This window comes from Macaca thibetana, chromosome 14 (genome assembly GCF_024542745.1).
Source record: "Macaca thibetana thibetana isolate TM-01 chromosome 14, ASM2454274v1, whole genome shotgun sequence".
NCBI lineage: Eukaryota > Metazoa > Chordata > Mammalia > Primates > Cercopithecidae > Macaca > Macaca thibetana.
The window spans coordinates 86442425-86465444 of NC_065591.1; the positions used below are offsets into that span (position 1 = coordinate 86442425).

The 23020-nt window shown below is 39.1% G+C and overlaps 1 protein-coding gene across 2 annotated transcripts in view; it reads left to right on the forward strand.

Annotated features, from left to right (window-relative positions):
* The first annotated feature begins 11337 nt into the window (after window positions 1-11337).
* The window catches only part of PIWIL4 (piwi like RNA-mediated gene silencing 4), a 48373-nt gene continuing 36690 nt past the window's right edge, over window positions 11338-23020 (forward strand). For both annotated transcript variants that reach the window (XM_050758895.1, XM_050758896.1), the window contains exons 1-4: window positions 11338-11630; window positions 12768-12846; window positions 16687-16818; window positions 18969-19183. In XM_050758895.1, the coding sequence (XP_050614852.1) occupies window positions 11544-11630; window positions 12768-12846; window positions 16687-16818; window positions 18969-19183 (513 nt within the window). In that variant the 5' untranslated portion in view covers window positions 11338-11543. The remainder of the gene's footprint in view (window positions 11631-12767; window positions 12847-16686; window positions 16819-18968; window positions 19184-23020) is intronic.

A 23020-nucleotide genomic window follows, 5' to 3' on the forward strand; every position in this document is an offset into this window, starting at 1 on the left:
CCGGGAGGCAGAGGTTGTAGTGAGCCGAGATCACGCCATAGCAGTCCAGCCTGGGTGACAGAGCAAGACTCTGTCTCAAAACAAAACAAAACAAAACAAAACACAAAAACAAAAACTGAGTCCTGCCAACCACAACCACACAAGTGAGTTTGGAAATGATTCTCCCCAAGGTGAGCCTTCAGATGAGGCTGACATCCTAACTGCAATCTCAGTGAGAGACCTTGAGCTAGAGGCCCCCAGCTAGGCCACACCAGGATTCCCAACCCGAGGAATTTATGAGATAATAGATGTTTGTTGTTTTAGGGTTTGTTTGTTATGCAGCAATAGATAATGCAGGCATTATTCCAATTTTAGAGATAAGAAAACTGAGAATCAAACATGTTAATCATGGACAATCATGCAGATAGTAACTGAACCAGGATTCTAACAGGTCTATTTGACTCAAAATCTGTGTTCTTTCACTATCATACTCTTTCATTAAGTCTAAGTTTTGCAGTAACTGTGATGATTGCCACCGTGTCCCAGTTTATGTATGTCTCACTGATCTTTAACTTCTTATGTGGACATGTTTCTCAATGTCTCTGAATTTGAGTTTTCTTATCTATAAGATATATATATATAGATAGATAGATAGATAGATAGATAGATAGATAGATAGATAAAGTTTCTTATCTATATATGGGGCACATCTCTAGCACTGGCTTACCAAGAGGCTTGTGAGGTCTCAGTGTCTTCAATCCATCTTGAGTTAATTTTTGCATAGGGTATGAAGAAAGGGTCCAGTTTCAATTTTATGCATATGGCCTGCAGTTATTCCAGCACCATTTATTGAACAGGGAGTCCTTTCTCTATTGCTTATTTTTGTCAGCTTTGTCAAAGATCAGATAGTTGTAGGAGTGTGTCCCTATTTCTGGGCTTTCTATTCTGTTCCATTGGTCTGTGTGTCTGTTTTTGTAGCAGTACCATGCTGTTTTCGTTACTATAGCCCTGTAGTATAGTTTGAAATTGGGTAGTGTGATGCCTCCAGCTTTGTTCTTTTTGCTTAGGATTGCCTTGTCTATTCTGGCTCTTTTTGGTTCCATATGAATTTTAAAGTAGTTTTTCTAGTTCTGTGAAGAATGTTTTTGTTAGTTTAATAGGAATAGATTAAATGCTACTCCTGTTTGGGATACTCTTAATCAGGAGACTGAACTGGCCAATGTGCCAATAGCTTTGTGTGGTGCTATCCTAGATGTCAAGACAGCACATTAGGGAGGTTAGGAAGGTTAGACTAGATTACCCCACACAAATGACAGGCAGAAATCTTGGCATGAAATAATATTATTCATTTATTGAAAAGGACTGGTGTGATGTAAAGGTGATTAACTCATAGTAGCACAGATAACTTTGCTTTCTGATTCTCAGTCTGTAAAGCAAATCAGAGAGATGGACTACAAAGTTCTCCCGGATTTCCACTGGGCTATGTATCTATTTGAGTTTTCAGAGCACAATAAACCGTTGGATGGCAGTATTTTCTGAAGTTTTAAGTGAGTATCTATTTATCATGCCCCATACATAATTAAACATAAAATTCTTAGTAATTCAAATGCCATTTAAAATGTTTCTTCTTTTTATACTTTTCTACATTATATTTATGCTTTCCATGAATCTTAACAAACTCCTTTTGAAGCCAAAAGAAATTAATGTCTTACTCATTACATCTTCCTTGCTCTGTTTGAAAGCACTTTATTTTGCCAGCATTCATCTAGCATGACTAATAAAGTCTTAAACTTATTTTTCCTTGTTTTATACTAAAATAATCTAAAGTGTTATATAGCATTTTGGAAAATTAGATGTACTCTACTAGGTTTCTTCTTTAAAGATTTGTCAATGTCCTTTATTATCCAGTAATTCTATAAGCATGTAGCATATACCATTAACCACAATTATTTAGACATCAACTTTGGCAATCCTGCCATCCTGCTTAAAATTCCACTTGCATTCTCTTGATATCATGAATATAATATCTCACTTTATTTGTTAAGTATAACAGTCTGGTGCCTAGACCCTAGACAGTAAACAAGTTGAATTAAGGAAGAAGGATTAAACTTATTTCTAGGTATCATGATGTGTGAGAGTAAACAATTTTGTCCTACTTTAAGTAGTATTCTGCTTTCTTAATTGCCAAAGTTGTTCAGTCATTTGAGAAACATGATTAAGGAGCTGGAATAAAGGTTCTTTATGGAAACATGTGAAGTGATGAGACAATATAAACCAGAGAAGAAAAAGCTAAGGGGAATTTTCTCATGGTCTTCAAGCATCTTTAATCATTCAACAAATATTTTGCCAAGTTGCTTGGCACTGTTCTAGTTGCTGGGGATAAAACAGTGAACACTCAGGCAAGGCTCAAGTCCTCGTGGTGGAACCTTCTGAAGGAAAGAGAAAATAAACAAGTAACTAAATAATTTTCTATAGCATATGACGACTCATTGTTCAGAATGATATGCAGCATTGTCCGTTTGAACCACAGCAACAACATCTTGAATGGGGCTGGGTAAAGTAAGCCTGAGACCTGCTGTGCTGCATTCCCAGTAAGTTAGGTATTCTAAGTCACAGAATAAGATAGGAGGTCAGCACAAGATACAGGTCATAAAGACCTTGCTGATAGAACAAGTTGCAGTAAAGAAGCTGGCTAAAACCCACCAAGACCAAGATGGTGATAAGAGTGACCTCACGTTGTCCTCACTGCTACACTCCCATTAGCACTATGACAGTTTACAAATGCAGAGGCAACATCAGGAAGTTATCCTTATGGTCTAAAAAGGGGAAGCATGAATAATCTACCCCTTGTTTAGCATATAATCAAGAAAAAGCCATAAAAAAGGGCAACCAGCAGCCCATGCTGCTGCTCTGCCTATGAAGTGGCCATTTTTTTTATTCCTTTATTTTCTTAATAAACTTGCTTTCATTTTACTTTATGGAATTGCCTCGAATTCTTTCTTGTGCGAGATCCAAGAACCCTCTCTTGGGGTCTGGATTGGTACCCCTTCTGGTAACAGCATCTTTTATCTTTGCTGGGGCCCAAATAAAAGAAAGTGAGTTTTGTAGCATGGGGTAGGAAAGAAGTTGCTTTAACAGGGAGAGTACATGAGGTTGACCTAAGTAGGAAGAGGGCAGCTCAGAGAAGGTGAATTCTAGTGAAGCTGCAATATGGCTATCTAAGTTGAGTACTTCCCTACATACATTATCCCATTTTACACTCACAATACCCCCTGTTGAGCTAAGTTTTATAATCCTCTTGTTATAGACAACTGAGAGGCAGAGCTACTCACTTCATATCACACGGCTCCTCACTGCACAGCTAAGGCTGATTCTACATGTCTTGGACTCCAAGGCTACTGGTTTTCCCTGTGAACCACCCTGAGATTAGGTGGATGAAAGATCAACATTCTAAATATTTAAGCTTCTGTTTAGGATTGCTTAGGTAGTTTCTGGAATAAAAGTAAGAAAAAAGACTACACTGGTGGCTTTCAAACTTCTTTTTTAAAAGAGCAGAATCTAATTTTCAAACAAAATTTTATGTAGAATCCCAATATATGAAACAGATTAGAATAGAGCAGTCCTGTTGGAGCTGAGTCACTCATGACTCCCCTCACCCACCAACTCAGGACATTCTCCCTCAATGACTAAGCCCCAATGTCCCCTTCTCTTTGCCTAGTGAATATTACCATAGTATTAGGCCTAAACAAGGTCTGAACCAATTAGGATGTTACCAAATTTGAATTTTATTATATCAAGAAATCTCAGCTTTCATATTCCATGTGGGAAGACTTGACTGGCCATGAAGTCTGACAATAGTGCAGATTGGGGTCATTGTTATTTGAGGTATGAGTTCAGTAAGGGAATTAGTGGGGTTGAGCTCAGTGGTTAACAGAAGGCTTACTGTTCCCAATTTTTCAGACTGAGGTCAACAACTCTGAACTTTGTAGATCTTAGGCCTGTTTGTTACTCTTGGTAATGCTCCCTTATTTACAGAGTTGCTAATGAAAGATACCCCTCCATTCCAATCACCCAGTGCTGAGAAAAATAAAAAGTTTTAACTGAGTCATAAATTGGGAGCCCTTTCTTGGGGTAACAAAATAAGCAGCCAATGTTGAGAGAATCTAACTTCTTTGTTTATCCTGGTAGGCCCCAAGCTGGAGCTGGAAAGGCACCAAATACAACTCCGCACAATAAGGGGGGAAGTACTGACTTGGGGGAAAGAGGGAAGAGCTTTGCTAATTGAGGAAATATTTCCTTTCCCAGTATGAGTGTAGGCGGTCCTGCTCCCGACCCACCTCTATATGTTACCTGTCCTTGGGAGAGATGCATGCACTGCTCTAACAGATTCCATAATTAAACAGAGTAAGTGGACATGCCTGCAGCTCACACAGAAGGGACTACTGCAAAGGACTCAGGTCTACCCTGGCCATTGACATTAGAGGGCCAGGGATCCTCCCTCACCCCACCTTCTGCAGCTTCTGTAGGGCCTGGGAGCCAGTGGCCATCCCTGACCTGATTGCTGCATTCACGGAGTGTGCCTCTACATCTAATCACTTAGTTTGCAGAATGCATATAGGGGTGAGGGCAAGACCAGTGTTATCTGTTGGGCACCATAAGCAAGGGCATAGGGCCCACAGTGCTTTTGGGGGCCCATGAAAATGTTTTAATTTCTTTTAAAATCGAAAGAGAAAAAATTCGGCCAGGCATGCTGGCTCATGCCTGTAATCCTAGCACTTTGGGATGCCGAGGTGGGCGGATCACCTGAGGTCAGGAGTTTGAGACCATCCTGGCAAACATGGTGAAACCTCGTCTCTACTAAAAATACAAAAATTAGCTGGGCATGGTGGCACACGCCTGTAGTCCCAGCTACTTGGGAGGCTGAGGCAGGAGAATCGCTTGAACCCGGGAGGCAGAGGTTGCAGTGAGCCAAGATCATGCCACTGCACTCCAGCCTGGGCAGCAAGAGTGAGACTCCATCTATTAAAAAAAAGAGAGAGAGAGAGAGAGAATTTTTTCCTGTAATGGAAGAAAGAGCTCACAAAGGAAAGTGCTTAGGGCTGAGGAAGGTCAAAATTACACCATTGGGTCATTGTAATGGGAATTCCTGTTGGAGGTGGATGGGTTTTCTTAGGCAAAGAGTACTTGTGTGAGGAAGTGAAAACTTAATGGAGAGGAAACTAGGGGAAGAACTAGGGAATAGAAAAGCTCTCTCTTGTAACCATTTCCTCCTATTTTATCTTGTACGTATAGAAATAAATCCTTTCTGGAGCACATTGGGACAAAGAAGCAGATGAAGCATTTTGGAAACATTTCCATTACAATGTTTAAGCAGTTTAACATCTAATGCTTAACGTGAATTTTTCTTTCTCTGAACATATCGATAATATATTTCTCACAATTTGTTTTAAAAAAGAAAGCAAGACTGTTCATGTTACAGATTCAAGAAGAGTAAAAAAGCATGACAACTAAATGCAATGCATTATTCTGACCTAACCATATTCTGGGCCAGAAAAAAAAAAAATTGCTTTTTTGAGGACACTTAGCAAAATTAAACTATGGACTATAGTTTAATCAGTAGTATTTACCCATTTTAAATCTCCCAATTTAGATGATTGTACTGTGGTTGTATAAGGGAATGAAAAAATATTCTTACTCTTAACAAATACAGTAAGTCCTCAACGTTGTCAGTAGATTCTTGGAAACTTCGACTTTAAGCCAAACAATGTATTATGAAAGCAATTTTACCGTAGGCTAATTGATGTAAACAAGAGTGAAGTTCTTATGGCTTACTTCTGGTCACAAAGATATCACCAAACTTCTAAACACAGGCTCAAAACACTTCTAATATTAAACATTGAAATGTGAGCTATACATACATTTAAGAAAGATTAATAAAAACAAGTAAGATAATTATTTACCCACATTTTCCAGTTTAGGGTCATGGGTGGCTGGAGCCTATCCCAGCAGCTCAGGGTGCAAGGCAGGAACCCTTCCTGAACAAGACTCCATTCCATTGCAGGGAACACTCACGTCCACACCAACATTCACTTAGACTTGGACCTTGTAGACATGCCAATGAACCTAACATGCACAGCTTTGGGATGTGGGAGGCAATTGGAGTACCCAGATAAAACTCATGTAGACATGGGAAGAATATGCACACTCCAGGGGCCGTGGCTGAAAATAGATTTTTTTTCATCAACATTATAAGGAAATGACATTGAACGAAGCGACATTATTCAAAGACCTGCTGTGCACACTAAACTATTTAAGAGTCAAAGGTCATGATGTCAACTTCTTTGCAAAATGGACCAGAAAAAAAAAAAAAATATGTATGTATATACACACATACACACATACAAAGAAAAAATAATAAGGCAAATATAGCAAAATGTTAATTGGTGAATCTTGGTAAAAGGTTTATGGGCATTCTTTGAGTTATCCTTGCAACTTTTCTATAAATGTGATATATTTCAAAATAAAAAGTTAAAAGAATGAAACAGTTCAAAATTAATCCAGTATTATTAAAAGAAGGCCCAGTGAAGGTAACACGTTGATGCACTAATTCTACAGAAGTTCAACCACCTACACCTGTGCCTGAGGAATTAATTCTGTGTTAGCAGGAACCATGGGCATTGTCAAATAAATTAGCTGATGTGAACAGGCCTATACTTATACATGATCTACCTAATAAAAAATCATTGAAAAAATTAAGTTACAGCCCCAGATGAGACTGAATAACTGAAAAACTAATTTTTACAGCTGACTTGCAGAATGAGGTTAGGCAAGTCTTTGAACTGTGAACTTCTCATTGATAAAATTTAGACACTAATGCTTGGACATTTAGATACTAATGCTTGGAACCATTACCATTTACAGTATTCCACAGCAGGCATGGAATTTCTTTTAGAATGAATACTATATAAGTTTCTTCCCAAATAAACCTGAGATAAGGGCTTGCAAGTGGGTGGTTTATTTTGGTAAGTGACTGCAAGGAACAGGAGAGAGGGCCTGGGAAGAGTGAAATAAGGGAGGGTGAAAATTCAACCCAAGGATGCATTATCAAACTCATCACTTCTGTGGCATCTGGTACTTGACCCTACTGGGGACCCTCTGTGAGGCCAAAGAATGCACCGCAGAATTGTCTGCCCAGTGGATGGAAGAGGGAGGATTTATCCACATTCTCCCACCCCTTTTGGCCCCATGAAGGTGTTAACTTGAAGTTTGCTTCTGTGTCAGTATGGCTGAGTGGGTGTCCTGCTGTAGCAGAGAAGCCCTGGACAGAACTGAGAGATATGGGATTCAGTTGAGGTGTGATGCTATCAGGTTACACTGTGTGCAGCTGATTGCCATAGCAATGGCTGGAGTTGAAAGGTGGACTGAGGAAAATGTGAAGGAAGGGTGGCATGAGACAAGAGGCACCTATGACTAGCAGTATCCATGTGCAATACACGCACATGGAGTGATCTGACGCAAGTTCGAAAGAATGACACTGCAAAAATTGTATTGAACTCATTTTTATAAAATTTGTTCACTACACACGATAATAATAATAAATAAGGCAATTTTTATTGTGTGGCAAATGCTATACAAACATCATTATTATTATCTCATTTAATCCTCAAAACAATTCTTGGGGTAGACATATCTCAGCGATTCTCAACCAGGAGTGACTTGCCCTCCAGGGTACAGTGAGCCATGTCTAGAGACATGTTTGGCTGTTACAATTAGAGGGAGTGCTATTACCATTTAGTGAGTCGAGGCGAGAGATACTGCTAAACATTCTGCAAGGCATAGGACAGCCTCCCACAACAGAGAATTTTCCAGCCCAAAATGTGAATACTGCTGAGGCTGAGGAATCCTAGGGTCACTATCCTCACTTTATAATCAAAGAAACTGAGGCTAAATGAGATTACGTAAATTTCCTTGGGTGAGAAAGCTAGTAAGCAATGGAGTTGGGATACAAACTCTGGTCTGCCTGACTTTAAAGCCATGCATACCTGTAATCTTAGCATACCGCCTCCCTACTGATGGAGAACTTTGCTCCTTAGTTCAGCTAAAACCGAGTTCTTGTCACATGACCAGTTAGGCATGCAGACACATTGAAGGGCGAGGAAACAGTTTATTGGGCGAGAAGGAAAAAAAACTTAGCAAATCGAGAGGCCACAACCTCACAGATTCATTCCAGGCCACACATAGGAACTGAAGAGCCCAGGCTCCTCCCCATTGCAAGTGGTTGGTTCCAACTTGCTGCAGTTTCAACCCCATTCTCCCAGTGTGCAGACGAGTCAGAGGTTCTCTGGGGACCCCCACTTATCTTCCTCCTGCATCTATCACCTCCACAGGGAAAGTACACGTGCATTTTTAAAAGCCTATGTGGAAGGCACAATGTGACTGATTTGTGTGTCGGTTATTATAGTAATCATAGAGGAAAGTTGAAAAATGCAGATAATGATTAGAAATCATCAATATTTCTGATTTTATAACACATTAGTATTTGGAAAATCGAAGGGATCTGACCATTCAAAGGTCTCGTGTATTCTTAGCCTTTCTTGTCACTCTGTCATGTTACCACCTCAATGCAGGTCACATGAAAAGGAATGTGGTATCAGGAGGTGGTAAATTTGGAAAACATGGGCTAGAGACTATTCTGACATTCAGAAACAAAGCACAGATTTTCAGAAGTAGATTCCTTGTCCACATTGTGTTTTCCATCTGCCCCTCCTTTGTAACATAGCAGTTTATGATCACTCACAATTTTCAGACTCTTTCATTTTCAAAGAAATCTATTATTATTCATTAGAGTAGTTTCACTGAACCAAGTCCAAGGCTGGCCATCTCTGCTCAAGACCATCATTATCTCTTGCACTTGCCAGCAGTCAGGGTTAATATGTTCCAAGAGAACCTGGTGAAAGGGTATTCTGATGGAGAATAAATAGAATGGCAGAACAGGGCATAACACACAGGCTTTGGGCTTTTTCCTCTAGTAAAAGCTGCATCTAAAGTAAGGCAGATCCCCTTCTTGGAGGGAGGAGAGTAGGAGATGAGTGGATACAGTGTGAGCTTTACAGGTTGACAGACTTGAATTGGGATCCCAGGTATGCCACATAATGTAGGGCCTTGGGCAAGTCACTTAGTTTGCCTAAGCTTTAATTTCCTAATCTATAAAACTGGGGCAATAATGCCTGGCATACTGTAGGTATTCAATAAACATTAGCTATTGTATTTATTAAATTTTCAGTCCCCAAGAACAGAAAGTTGAATTAATCATATTCTTTGATTCATTTTATATGATTCTCATGGGTCTGTGCAAATTCTATATTATATTGTACTGTCTTTTGCTCTCTCTTTCTCTGCCCCATTCACATTCCTGTTTTATTTCCTTATATAAGTACTTAATCTATTGTGTCTGTTCTTGGATACATACGTTTACTTAAAAAATTAGTACATATCCCATACACAGGTGTCCCTAATGTTTTAAAAATTAATGTAATATTTTATCATTGTATAGATCTCAATCTTTTTTAAGCTTTTCCTTTATTCAATACAATGTATTTAAGATCTATCTATCTGTGTCGCTAAATATATTTTTAGGTCATTATTCCTGAATGTTAGCCTAGTAATCCACTTCATGTGTCTACCACATTTTACCTACCTGTTGCCCCTTCTGCTGGGCACATAAGCTGCCTGCAACTACCTGCCACTCCAAAGAATACTCTGATGAACAGCCCGTACGTGTGCCCTTGTAACTTCAGCACAAGCTTTTCAACCAATCCAGGGTAGTATTTAATAAAATTCTATGCACATTTATAATGAAAATAATCTTTGAAAAGTAGGAATAGAAGAACGCTTTCTTAAGATGATAAGGACTATAAACTAGATATTTATAGCAAACATCAAACAAAATGGAGACATTTCGGTCTCTTTAAAATCAGAAAGAAAACAAGAATTCCAACTACCATAGTAACCTTCAACATTGTGCTGAAAATTCTGAGCAACATAAGACAAGAAAAACAAAGAAAAAGAAAAAGAATAAGAAGGGATGAGACAAAATTATGATTATTTGTAGATGATATGATTATCTACATACAAATTCAATGAAATCAAAAGACAAGCTCTAAGAACTGAGGAATTCAGCAAGCTTGATAAACAATATCAACTTTACAAAAACCAGTATCACGTGTCTACACTAATAATTACCAAGTGTGAAACATGACAAGAAGAGATAGTTCACAATAGTAATAAGAACTATGAAATTTTCAAAAATTAACTCAGTACATGAGACTTTTACGAAAAAAAGTAAACTCTATTAAAAGATACAATGAAGGACTTTAATAAATGGAGAAATCTAACATTGTAAAAATGTAAGTTCTTCCTAAATTGATTTATATATTGGATACAATGCTATTGAAATTTAAGCAAGATATTTAAAGAAACTTGACAAACTTATTTTAAAATGTATATGGAAGAATAAAGTTTGTGAATAAATAAATCAGTTGGAAAAAATGATCAAAGAGCAAAGACTTATCCCACCAGATTCTATGAATAATACAAAGAAATAATGATACATAGTGTTAAAGTCTTGGTGCAGAAATGGGAGGCACAGACTAGATCTATTTATACATGGGAATCTGTCATTTGCTGGAGGTGGCTTCACAAACTATTAGAGAAAGTATGTGCTATTTAACAGATGATGTCAAGGAAGAATGGCTCACTCCATGGAGATAAAGTTGAACTTCTATCTCACACTGTATACTTACATATGTGTGAGTGTAAATTCCTGAAGGATAGAAGATACTTGTTGTGAACAGTAAACTTACGAAGTTAATAAAAAGAAAATATGATAGAAAGTCCTTTTCCTTGTAAACTTAGGACAGGTGGAATTTTCTTTTAAAAAGATCCCAAAAGCACAAATTTTCAAATGGCTGAATTTGGCAACATCGAAATTTAGGATTTTGGTTAAAGCATTTCATAGTAAAAATTAACAAGTGATAGGTTGGAAGTAGATATTTGCATATTTGCAAGTTTTTAAAAAAGTTTTCTTCCAAATCACAAAGATGAGACACTCTATTTTAAAAATGGGAAACGAATGCGACAGGCAATTTGCAGACTGGATAACTCTAAAAATATCACATGTATGAAGAGGTACTTACCCTCATTGGTGAGCAGAAAATACAAACTGAAAAAAAAATTATTGTTTGATGCCACCCAATACACATAAGGTTGGCAAAAATGGAAAAGGGGGATAATGCCAAATTTTGGGGTGGGGTGGAGGTAATGGGAAGAAAAAGGAAGTCCCGCACAGGCCCACGTGCTCGCGCCAATCCCCACGCCCCAGCGTGCTTTCTCCACCCACGCACGAGCCTCGCACGCATTTCCAGCCCCTGCGTAGGTTGGGGATGCTGGACATCCACCGCCTCCAGGCAGTTTCGCCGTCACAGCCTCGCCATCTGTAGCCAAAACAAAACATACCCTAACTGAGACATTGCAGCTTTTGTGGCCACTGTGGGCTCACAGGGAACATGAGTGGAAGGGCCCGAGTGAAAGCCAGAGGTATCGCCCGCAGCCCCAGTGCCACAGAAGTGGGGCGCACCCAAGCCTCGCCATTGGTGTGTAGCATGCTTATTGCGCATGGTTTCATTTTCTCCTACCTCTCTCTCTAGCCTGAACAATGCCTTCCTCTACATGTATCTCCTCCTCTCTGTTACGAAGTAGCGTATTATCTTTTCTCTCAAGTTTGAGTCTTTCCAAGGTTTCTTTTAACAGTTTTTTCCTTCTAGGGATCTTGTCTAAGATATTAATGTAGGTATATTAGCCAGTAAAGAGGACTGAAGACTGGGGACAAATATATCATTCTCTTTTTCTTTCTGAGTTTTAATTTCATGATTTCGTTTTAAATTGCCTGGTAAAAAGTGATGTGCTTTCATAACATTACACGGCATATAATCTAATGCAGTTTTTCTGACTAATTAGTATATAAAAATAAATACTGTCACACATGTGGTTTAGATTAAACTACTGTTCTTGAGCAACCACTATAGAGAAAGCTCCTTGCTGGATTTAAGCAACTAGATTGACCTGCCAATAAGCAACTTTGGAGTGATGTTATTAATACAACTACATATTCTTAGCATTTGGAGCAAGTATTCAAATGAGTAGTTTGTGGTCCTTATGCCTTTATTCTCATGAACTTTGTCCATTTTTTAGCAAGCCAAGATAGAGTAACTTCTTGAACAAAGAGAAGTAGTTACTATGCAAAGAGAACATACTAATTGTTCTCTTGGTCTTTTTTGTGAACCTGTTTTGGCCCAGTTTATTCAGGCAGAATCATGATCTGAGCTGGTGACCCGGGGCCTCTGTTCATTTTATGTCCATGGGCTATGGAAACATGAGGTCCATGTGCGTCTGTGCCGCATGCCCTCTGGTGACCTCCCTGGGCACAAGAATCTCATCTCTGCTTCTTTACACCTCCACCTATATGTATCTGGCGACAGTTGGTACTAAAACCAAAGTTTGATGAGTGAGGAAAACTACAGTATGTCTTTATCCTCTTTTCTGGAATAGGCACTCTCTTCTCATCTCTCAAGGGTTTTACCTGTTAACATTTTCTTTGCCTAGTTCATGGTAATCTGAAGACCTGACACTGTTCTTAGGATAATTTTTTGATTTGTGACTTACCATTGTAAATCTGAACAAAACCTTTTTTTTTTTTTTTTTTTTTTTTTTTTTTTTTTTTGCCATTTTAGCCTACATCTGTTGATCTTAGTAACAATGAAGCATCCTCTAGCAATGGCTTCTTGGGAACAAGCAGGATTTCAACGAACGGTAAGTGCAACTCAGTCTGTTCATTTAGTCCCATTCTACCTGAATGGAGCAAGAGGAGCCCTGCCAAGCCTTACAGCAGTAGGTCCACCTCTTGCATATCCCGATTTCCTTTCCTTGAAGGATACCCTTTGTCATGTGCCTTTGGGACTCTAACATAGAAGCACATGCTGAATTTCCTGACACAGTTTGGTAGATGGGACTCCACAGATATTAGGAAGCCAGTTTCTGTTTCTTCCTATTCACTGAAGAATTTTGAAAAAATACTTTAAAAATCTTTATGGTGTTATATAGTAATACCATTTGATCCAGCAACCCCACTGCTGGATTTCTACCCAAAGGAAAATAAATCATTATATTCAAAATTTATCTGCACTTGTATGTTTATTGCAGCACTATTCATAATAGCAAAGATACAAAATCAACTTAAGCATTAGATAAAGAAAATGTGGTTTACATATATAAGAGAATACTACTCAGCCATAAAAAGAATGAAAGCATGTCTTGCAGCAACATGGATGGAATTGGAGGCCATTATCTCTTTTTTTTTTTTTTGAATTGGAGTTTCGCTCTTGTTGCCCAGGCTGGAGTGCAATGGCGCAATCTCGGCTCACTGCACCCCCCACCTCCTGGGTTCAAGTGATTCCCCTGCCTCAGCCTCCTGAGTAGCTGGGATTACAGGCATATGCCACCACGCCTGGCTAATTTTGTATTTTTAGTAAAGACGGGGTTTCTCCATGTTGGTCAGGCTGGCCTTGAACTCCCTACCTCAGGCAATCTGCACACCTCGGCTTCCCAAAGTGCTGGGATTACAGGTATGAGCCACTGCCCCTGGGCGGCGGCCATTATCTTAACTGAAATAACTCAGAAACAGAAAGTCAAATACTGCATGTTGTTACTTATCAGTGGAAGCTTAATAATGTGTACACATGGACATAGAGTGTGGAATAATAGACGTTGGAGGCTTGGAAGGTTGGGAGGGTGGGAGGGGAGTGAGAAATCACTTAATGGCTGCAATGTACATTATTCAGATGATGGTTACACTAAAAGCCCAGACTTCACACTATGCAATATATCCATGTAACAAAACTATGCTCTTATGCCTTAAATGTATATGAATTTTTAAAAAGGCAAAAAAAATCTGAATGGTGTATAAATGCCAATGCCGTTGTTTGGAAGGATGGTAGAAACCTGGTATGCATGTAGCCACTGCTCTCTTTCTTCCACTCCTGTGGTAAACATCACCATTCAATGGTAGCTCTCCTCACTGCAAAGCCAGATTTGGTCTCAGGATACTTGTCAACATGCAACGCAAAGTCACCACAATCACACACTGGGAGTTGGCATGCCCCATGTGTTAGTCTGCTAGGGCTGCCCTGACAAAGTAGTACCAACTAGGTGGCTTAATTAGCAGAAATGTATTTGCTCACAAATCTGGATGCTTAAAGTCTGAGATCAGGTGGGACAGGGCTGGTTTCTTCTGAGGACCCTCTTCTTGGTTTATACATAGCCGACTTCCCCTTGTGTTCACATGATCTTTCCTTTGCATTTCTATGTCCTAATTCCTCTTCTTATGACGTCAGTCATACTGGATTAGGAACCACCATAATGACCTCACTTTAACGTAATCACCTGTTTAAAGACCCTGTCTCCAAATATGGTCACATTCTGAGGCACTGGGGCTTAAGGCCCATGACCCTGAATAAAACCAGTTAGTCAGGCCGGGCGTGGTGGCTCAGGCCTGTAATCCCAGCACTTTGAGAGGCCAAGGCCAAGGCGGGCGGATCACCTGAGGTCAGGAGTTCAAGACCAGCCTGGCTAACAAGGTGAAACCCCGTTTCTACTTTTCTACTAAAAATACAAAAAATTTGCTGGGTGTGGTGGCACACACCTGTAATCCCAGCTGCTCAGGAGGTTGAGGGAGGAGAATCACTTGAACCTGGGAGGTGGAGGTTGCAGTGAGCCGAGATCGCACTGTTGCACTCCAGCTTGGGCAACAAGAGCGAAATTCCAATTCCATCTCAAAAAAAAGAAAAGAAAAGAAAAGGAAAAAAAAAAAAACCAGTTAGCCATCTCTCTTGTTCTGACCACAGTGTTTTTTATTTTCCCAAGCGACTGATTTCTAATAAATATGGAAGCTCTAAGCATTAGGTTCTCCCAGGCTATGAGGGTCTAGTCCCCCCACTCATCTCATGTCTGACTCTGCTGTTCCTCGCTGGGAATTTTCCAGTCCCATGTATGTACACCTGTGATCCAAACACACAAATGAATGTGCAGCCTGTGAGCACAGCAGCCCTGCTCTGACAGGCCCAGTGCCTTCCATTATTTTCAAACATTATTCCATCCTTGTGAATGTTTTTTCACATCCGCCACACATTGTTATGAACGGTGAATGATGAAAATCCTTCATCCTTGGAGGGAAAATTGGAGTTTTCTTTCCTTTTTTTAAAATATATATAACATAAAATTTACCATTTTAATTACTTTTAAATGTGCAGTCTTGGGAGATGAACTTCATTTATATTGTCGTGCAATCATCACCACCATCCAACTTTAGATCTTTTTTCACCTTGCAAAACTGAAACTCTGTACTCATTAAATAATAACTCCCATTCCCCGCTCCCTCCAGCTCCTGGTAACTGCCATACTATAGTAGCTTGAATCTTCAGAAACCACCTAACATCTTTTGAAACCAAGAGCAGTGGCTTATATGGACAATTTAGTGAGGGTAATAGAATTAAGGATTAAATACATTTTGTGATTTTCCTGGGAAACTTAGACTCCACTGAGCAGGGGCTGGACAGCATTTAAGCCGGTGGTAGTCTCATGTAGGGTGGTTTCACACAGTGACTACGTCAAAGGCAGTGGTCATGTAGAGTTCTAGAAATTCATATTAGTTTGCGGTAATATTTTGTATTTTTATAAAGTTATTTTCAACATGCCAGAAAGTCAGCATCTCCCATACTAATTTAAACAGAAAATACTCATTTGGAAACAGATTTTAATTTCATATTTTCTAGAAGCTATGAGTAAGTGATATGCCCTGAGGTGAAACACTGGCTTTTATTCTTATGGGGAATGACCTAGAATAAAAACTGATGGCAATGTTCCAGGCAGTTTCTCTTCTTTTCATTGGGAAATGTCAGAGATTCAGCTTCTTTCTGGGCAGAAGTTGCTGAGGACAGAAGTTAGTCGGGAACCCTTCAGGGAGTTACACAAGAGCTAAGGGCAGGAGAGCTGCCCTCCATAAATAGGTATGGAGAAGGGAATGGGGAGGGAGGGTTTTCTCCTTAGCCAAGAAGAGAAAGTCTACAATATTACAAGAGCAAAAACTAAGTCAAGATCTGTTTTTGTTTTTGTGAGACAGGGTCTTGCCCTGTCGCCCAGGCTGGAGTGTGGGCGTGACCATGGCTCACTGCTACCCCCAACTTCTGGAGTTGGGTTAAGTGATCCTCCCACCTCAGCCCAGGCACATGTCACCACGCCCAGCTGATTTTTTGTGTTTTTGGTAGAGACAGGGTTTCAACACGTTGCCCAGGCTGGTCTCTAACTCCAGAGCTCAAGCGATCCACCCGCCATGACCTCCTAAAGTGCCGGGACTACAGGCATGAGTCACCACATCTGGCCAAGATCTGTTATTTTTAACAAAACATGCTGTGTTTTCTTCACAATTTTCCATTTTTAGGCTGAAGACTTCTGTATAGTCATGAATGGTTTCAGCAGTACGGGCAAGCCGTATCCAAAACCACAAGTTTGGATTGCAATGCATTTTTGACATAGTAGTTGTAAACAGTAGCACTACAATGAAATATGAGCTGTTACCACATTCTCTTCATGTTTTAGATAAATATGGGATATCTTCTGGTGATGCTGGAAGTACCTCCATGGAAAGAGGTGTGAAAAACAAACAGGACTTTATGGATTTGAGTATCTGTACCAGAGAAAAATTGGCACATGTGAGAGATTGTAAAACAGGTACCCAGTTTTATGTTATTTACTTTTTTAATGTTACCAAATCTTGCTTAATGAATTCCAAATTCTAGGTCTAAAATAAATAAGTTTGTATGTTTGCTTAACAGATATTTACTGAACATCTTCTATGTCCAAGGCGCTGTTAGACGCTTTAGTTTTTCTAGCCTTAATTTTTTCTTTTATTAATAGAAATAATATCTTCCCCAAAATGACATCTCACTTTTGGAAAAGATTTTCTTCATATACTGGGGTGGGAGTTAAAAAGATGTTTCTTTTCTTTCCCAACATGGGAAGTAATAACCTTTCTGGACTTCAGCTGTAAAAAGAAAGACAACCTATTTGGGGGATTCTTTACCCAGATTCCAGGCTCAACCATAAAATTGCATGCAAATTGTCAGTATATGTCTTTTCTGGGAAGTAGGTCTGTTGTTTTCATTAGATTCTCAAAAGACTCTGTGGCCCCCTCACGAAAGTTAAAAATCACTGATGCGGATCAGTGTTTTCCAAACTTTTTAAACCAAAATAATAAATACATTATTATCCAGCATACACACACTGTCTCCACACAATTGAAGCAAAAGTTTCATGAAACAGTGCATCTCTTCCGTTCTGTTTTATTCCGGTCTTTTCATTAAACATGCGATTCACCTCACCTGATTTCATAACTGCAGCGCTAATGGGACCCAGCTGCCGTTTGAAAACTCTCATGTGTAGACGATCTTGAAGGGTCTTTCCGGCTCTGACAGTCTAGGTTGATGACTCTTTATATGAGCAGCTAAAATATGTTGCTTTGCCATTTCCTCAGGATCTGGGAGAACAAAAGAGATCTGTTATTTAGCTAAAATAGCACAGAGGTTTCTTGCTCCTGCCAGATATATATATACCCCAGGTCGAAGCTGAGGAAATACTGAAGCACAGCTGATACCTTGTATTCCTCACCACTTTGGGGTCTCTGGGTTGCTTTCCTCCATGAGAAAAGCAAAATAGCACTTATTCTATATCATTCTTTTCTTTTCTTTCTTTTTTGAGAGCATTTCACTCTGTTGCCCAGGCTGGAGTGTAATGGTGAGATCTTGGTTCACTGCAGCCTCTGCCTTCCAGGTTCAAGCCATTCTTGTGCCTCCGCCTCCCGAGTAGCTGGACTTACAGGTGTGGGCCACCATGCCCAGTTAATTTTTGTATTTTTTGTAGAGACAGGGTCTTGCCAGGTTGGCCAGGCTGGTCTCGAACTCGTGGCCTCCAGCTATCCACCCGCCTCAGCCTCCCAAAGTGCTGGGATTCCAGGTGTGAGCCAGCATGCCCAGCCCCTATATCGTTCTTTTCTGTAAGACCAAAACTGGATGATTCTCTGTAAGGGGAAGTGAGAAGAACCTTCTTCGTGCCCTCCTGGATTCTGCTCTGGGGGGAACTTACACCATCCTGAGCTAACTGACTGTGTCGTGGCCATCTCTGATTTTGTCCTATAGACTTTTAAGATGTGAATGAAAATGTCTGTAGGGGGCTGGAAGTCCCAGAAGCACACATGGCCTCCATGTGTCTGCAGAAAACAGAAGCCCAGAAGCCCTGTCTGTTTTCACGTCGGAAAAATGACAGTTCCTTCCTCTCTCCCCAGCCTTCCCCTTAATCTCTGAGGGTCTTCTCTGAGATGATTTGGTCTAAGCACTGATAGAACTTTTTCAGAATTTTCAGAAATATGATTAACTTCTGATTATCTGGATTTCCCAGAGGTTGGGGGTTGTATATTCATAGTAAGAACCAGACTGTTTCTTTATAATACGAGAGCCGTATGATTTCAGAGCAGCATCTGAAAAAATTACTTGAGCTGATTTGAATTGCAGAAAATGAGAGCGGGAAGGCAAGCTCTGAAAGGCGTCCTGGAATGGCTGAGTTCAGATGCTTCTCGTCTCACAAGGACAGGAATGCCAGTGTCAGCTCTTATGTTCTTATGAAGCCTGCTTCATGCATGATCCCATTTTAGCTCCCAAAGGTGTTATTAGGCTGCAAGTTTTAGGGTTTATCCTGTGTCACTGTGCAAAAATCCTTGCTTTACAGCAACTACTATGCACATGCAAATACATTTTTAAATGAAGTGATTAATATTAACATGATGTGATTTCCTGATTAAAAAATTATTTTTTGTTTGTTGTCTTCAGGTTCCAGTGGAATACCTGTGAAACTGGTTACAAACCTCTTTAACTTAGATTTTCCTCAAGACTGGCAGCTATACCAGTACCATGTGACATACGTTCCAGATTTAGCATCTAGAAGGCTGAGAATTGCTTTACTTTATAGTCATAGTGAACTTTCCAACAAAGCAAAAGCATTTGACGGTGCCATCCTCTTTCTGTCACAAAAGCTAGAAGAAAAGGTATAGTATGATCAGTTTTTTCACTGTATATGTGGATGTGTGTTTATTATATGTGTATATATACACACATACACACACATATATATATATACACATATGCAAGGAGATTCCAAAAGGTTTGTGGAAAAATAGAATTGAAAGGTAAAAATTTTAAAAACTACCTTTATTTCTTACCAAGAGTTTTACTAAGGTCAAGATACTTTTGTAAGCAATGGTATCAGCCATTTAGTCCATCCCTAAATAACTAAGCGTCCTGGGAATTTAACCATGTCAGTGCAGTGTATTTTTTACCTTATTAACTGAAGAAAAATAGGTGCCCTTTACAGATTTTTTAAGATTATAAAACAAAAAGTCAGAAGGAGCCAAATCAGCAGTAAAGTGGATGCCCAGTGATTTCTCATTGAAACTTTTGCAAACTTGCCCTTGTTTGTTGAGAAGAATGAGCAGAAGCATTGTTGTCGTACTCTCCAGGGAAGCTTTCCTGGTCATTTTTCTGCTCAGGCTTTGGCAAAATTTCTCAAAACACTTTCATAATAAGTGGATGTTACCATTCTCTGGCCCTCCAGAAAGTCAACAAGCAGAATGTCTTGAGCATCTCAAGAAACTATTGCCATGACCTTTGCTCTTGATGAGCTGGCTTTTGCTTTGACTGGACCACTTCCACCTCTCAGTAGCGATTGCTCTGATTGTGCTTTGTCTTCAGGATCGTACTGATAAAGCCAGGTTTCATTTCCTCTTACAATTTTTTAAAGAAATTCTTCAGGATCTTGATACCATTTATATAAAATTTTTATTGACAGCTCTGCTTTTATCTGCAACTGATCTGAATGCAATGAATTTGGCAACCATAGAATGGAAAGTTTGCTCAACTTTAATTTTTTAGTCAGAATTGTATAAGCTAAACAAATTGAGATGTCTGTGGTGTTGGCTATTGTTTCTGCTGTTAATCTTTGGTCTTCTCAGTTACAGCATGAACAAGATGAATTTTTTCTCCTTGCAAATTTGTGTAGGTGGTCTGCAGCAGGCTTCATTTTCAACATTGTCTCATCCCTTCTTAAGATGAGTTATCCATTTGTAAACTGCTGATTTCTTTGTGGCATTGTTCCCATAAACTTTTCATTACACATCAATGATTTTGCCATTTTTCTACCCAAATATCACCAAAAATTTGATATCTGTTCTTCCTTCAATCTTAGCAGAACTCATATTGGTCTGATAGGGGCTCTTTTCAAATTGATCTTATTTTTAGTGCCTCACACTGGATCCTGTTAGTATGAGTTTATTTTGGTGCAGAAATTTAGTACAAGTTAGTATGAGTTTATTTTGCTGCAAAATTTTTGAAATCCATACATAGTTTTTTTCATAACACATATTTCCATGAACTTTTTGAAGTCCCCTTATATATACTTATATATTTAAGAGATTAGTTGATTTTCATGACAATTGGAATGAGTGATTCACTCCTTTCCTCTTTCCTGTTCCCCTGCCTGAGAGCTTAAAAAAAGACTTCCTAATTAAGACTTTACTAGTAATTGATTTCTTAATTACGAAGCTGGTCTGGTATTTAAAAAATAAGAGCTGTAAGTGTCCTTGAAATAGGCATCTTAAAAAAAATTCCCAAAGTAGGCAAGACTAAGAAACACCGTTTGGCCTATGGCTTCAGAACTTTAAATTATTTCTACCTTTTTTGCTCCTGCACCCTTGTGCCTGTATGTCCAAATAACTTTACATCAATTTTTGATTCTAGAATTGCCATTTATTTAACGACTTGCTCTATCATATGAAATATGAGTTATGTCAATTTTTAAAGTTTTTTTTAATGCAACCATTGGAAATAGCTATTGTGTATTTCATATTCCTTTATCCATTTTTTTACACATTTAACATCTCCAGTCCTAAAATATAGTATGTATGTTTTCATCATATGTTTTGTTCTAAAACAATGTTACAATTACTACAAGGAAAAAAGAACCAATTTCTCTATGAAAAATTAAAACAGAGCATTGGATTAACATTTTATGCTTCTATCCCTTAGAAATCTTACTCCCTTAGTTCAACTGTTTGCAGAGTTCAGTACCAATAGTTTAGATTTAAATTTTTAGGCTCTACGTAAATCTCTTTGAATTTTCTCAAGAAATGTGTTTCTAAGCACTCTTGGGCCTTTTGCCTTTTATGAGACCCTGAGATTTATAGGAGCTGCTTGAATGATTGTTGCATTGGATATGGAACGTTAAAATTATACCATATGGTTAAATTTAATGGCTTAGAAAATCTAGATCTGTAAATTAAGAAACATTTTTATTCACCATAATTTTTTATCGATCCTTCAGTTCTTTGTCCTATGACCAGATGTTGATAGCATGCTAATATGGCTTCTCATACTTAAATGATATATTTCAAGTCTGTTGTTATCATTAAAAATGATCTTGTTCTTGTAGATACATTTCTAGCACTAGTTTAGAAATTTAGATATGTTGAAATTATTAAATACTACTCTTGAAGTGTTCAGCTTACTTCCATTGTACCTAAACAGAATGGAGAACTTATACTCTACAAATGCTAAGAATATGTTACTACTATTCATTTCTCATTCAAAATGAGCATGTAGTATGTGTCAAACACCTTTCTGTTGCTGGGGACGGAGCCTAATAAGGAGGCAAGTGAGAAAATAGACCGTAAAAACATGGTGTGATAAATCAGGCCTGTTTATTTCATTTCCCGGGTATAGGGGATACTAGGTTTAAACAGAATAGTGTTGTCTTATTCCTTATAAACATATGACCTGTCACCCAGTTACAGTGCAAAAGAAAGTGTCCTACTGGAGATACTGCTGCTTTCACCTTTTTATTCTGATCTTGGTATTGACTGAGGCTTAATTCTGCATCCCCATCTATCCCCTACACATGTCCTAGGATGCTTATTTAAGTTGAAATATCTCGGCCACTAGTTGACTCATTGCACTCCTAGGAGTTCCAGAAGTCCTGTTCAGCTACCTCCTAACCTTTCACTGTCCAGGCCCCATTTGTACATCTGCAGCCAGACTGGTATTGCTATTCGTGTTCACATCTATTTGCCACTCTCATATACTTATAAAGAGCCTACTCTGAACCTGGCAGGGTGTTGCGACCATGGAGCAAACAAAGATAAATAAAACAGAGTACTTGTTCTCCAAAATTTCAATTTAGAATCAAAATTCTTTACAAATAAATACTATGTAAGGTAGAATGAAATAAGTGTCATAATAATTAGTATTTTTATTATGCTAACATTTATTGAGCACTTACTAGGTGTTAAGTACTGTCCTTCTTTGTTCTCCAGATTATCCCCAACATCTCTCTCGAGCAGATCTTTGTGTCCCACAAGTAGCTGCTACCACCACTGCTGCTACCAATTACACCTTCCAGATTACTCTGCCAGGCTCTTTTTATTTTTTTATTTTTTTATTTTTTGAGGTGGAGTTTTGCTCTTGTCACCCAGACTGGAGTGCAGTGGCATGATCTTGGCTCACTACAACCACCGCCTCCCTGGGTTCAAGCAATTCTCCTGTCTCAGCCTCCTAAGTAGCTGGGATTATAGGCACCTGCCACCACGCCCGGCTAATTTTTGTATTTTTAGTAGAGACAGGGTTGCTTCACGTTGACCAGGCTGGTGTCAAACTCCTGACCTCAGGTGATCCACCCGCCTCAGCCTCCCAAAGTGCTGGGATTACAGGTGTGAGCCACCACGCCCGGCCTGCCAGGCTCTTTATAGCATGATCTCATTTCACCCTTGGGGCCTAGTAAGGCTAAATATCTTACCCAAGATTATCATAGAGAGCTTGATGAAAGATAAGCTTAT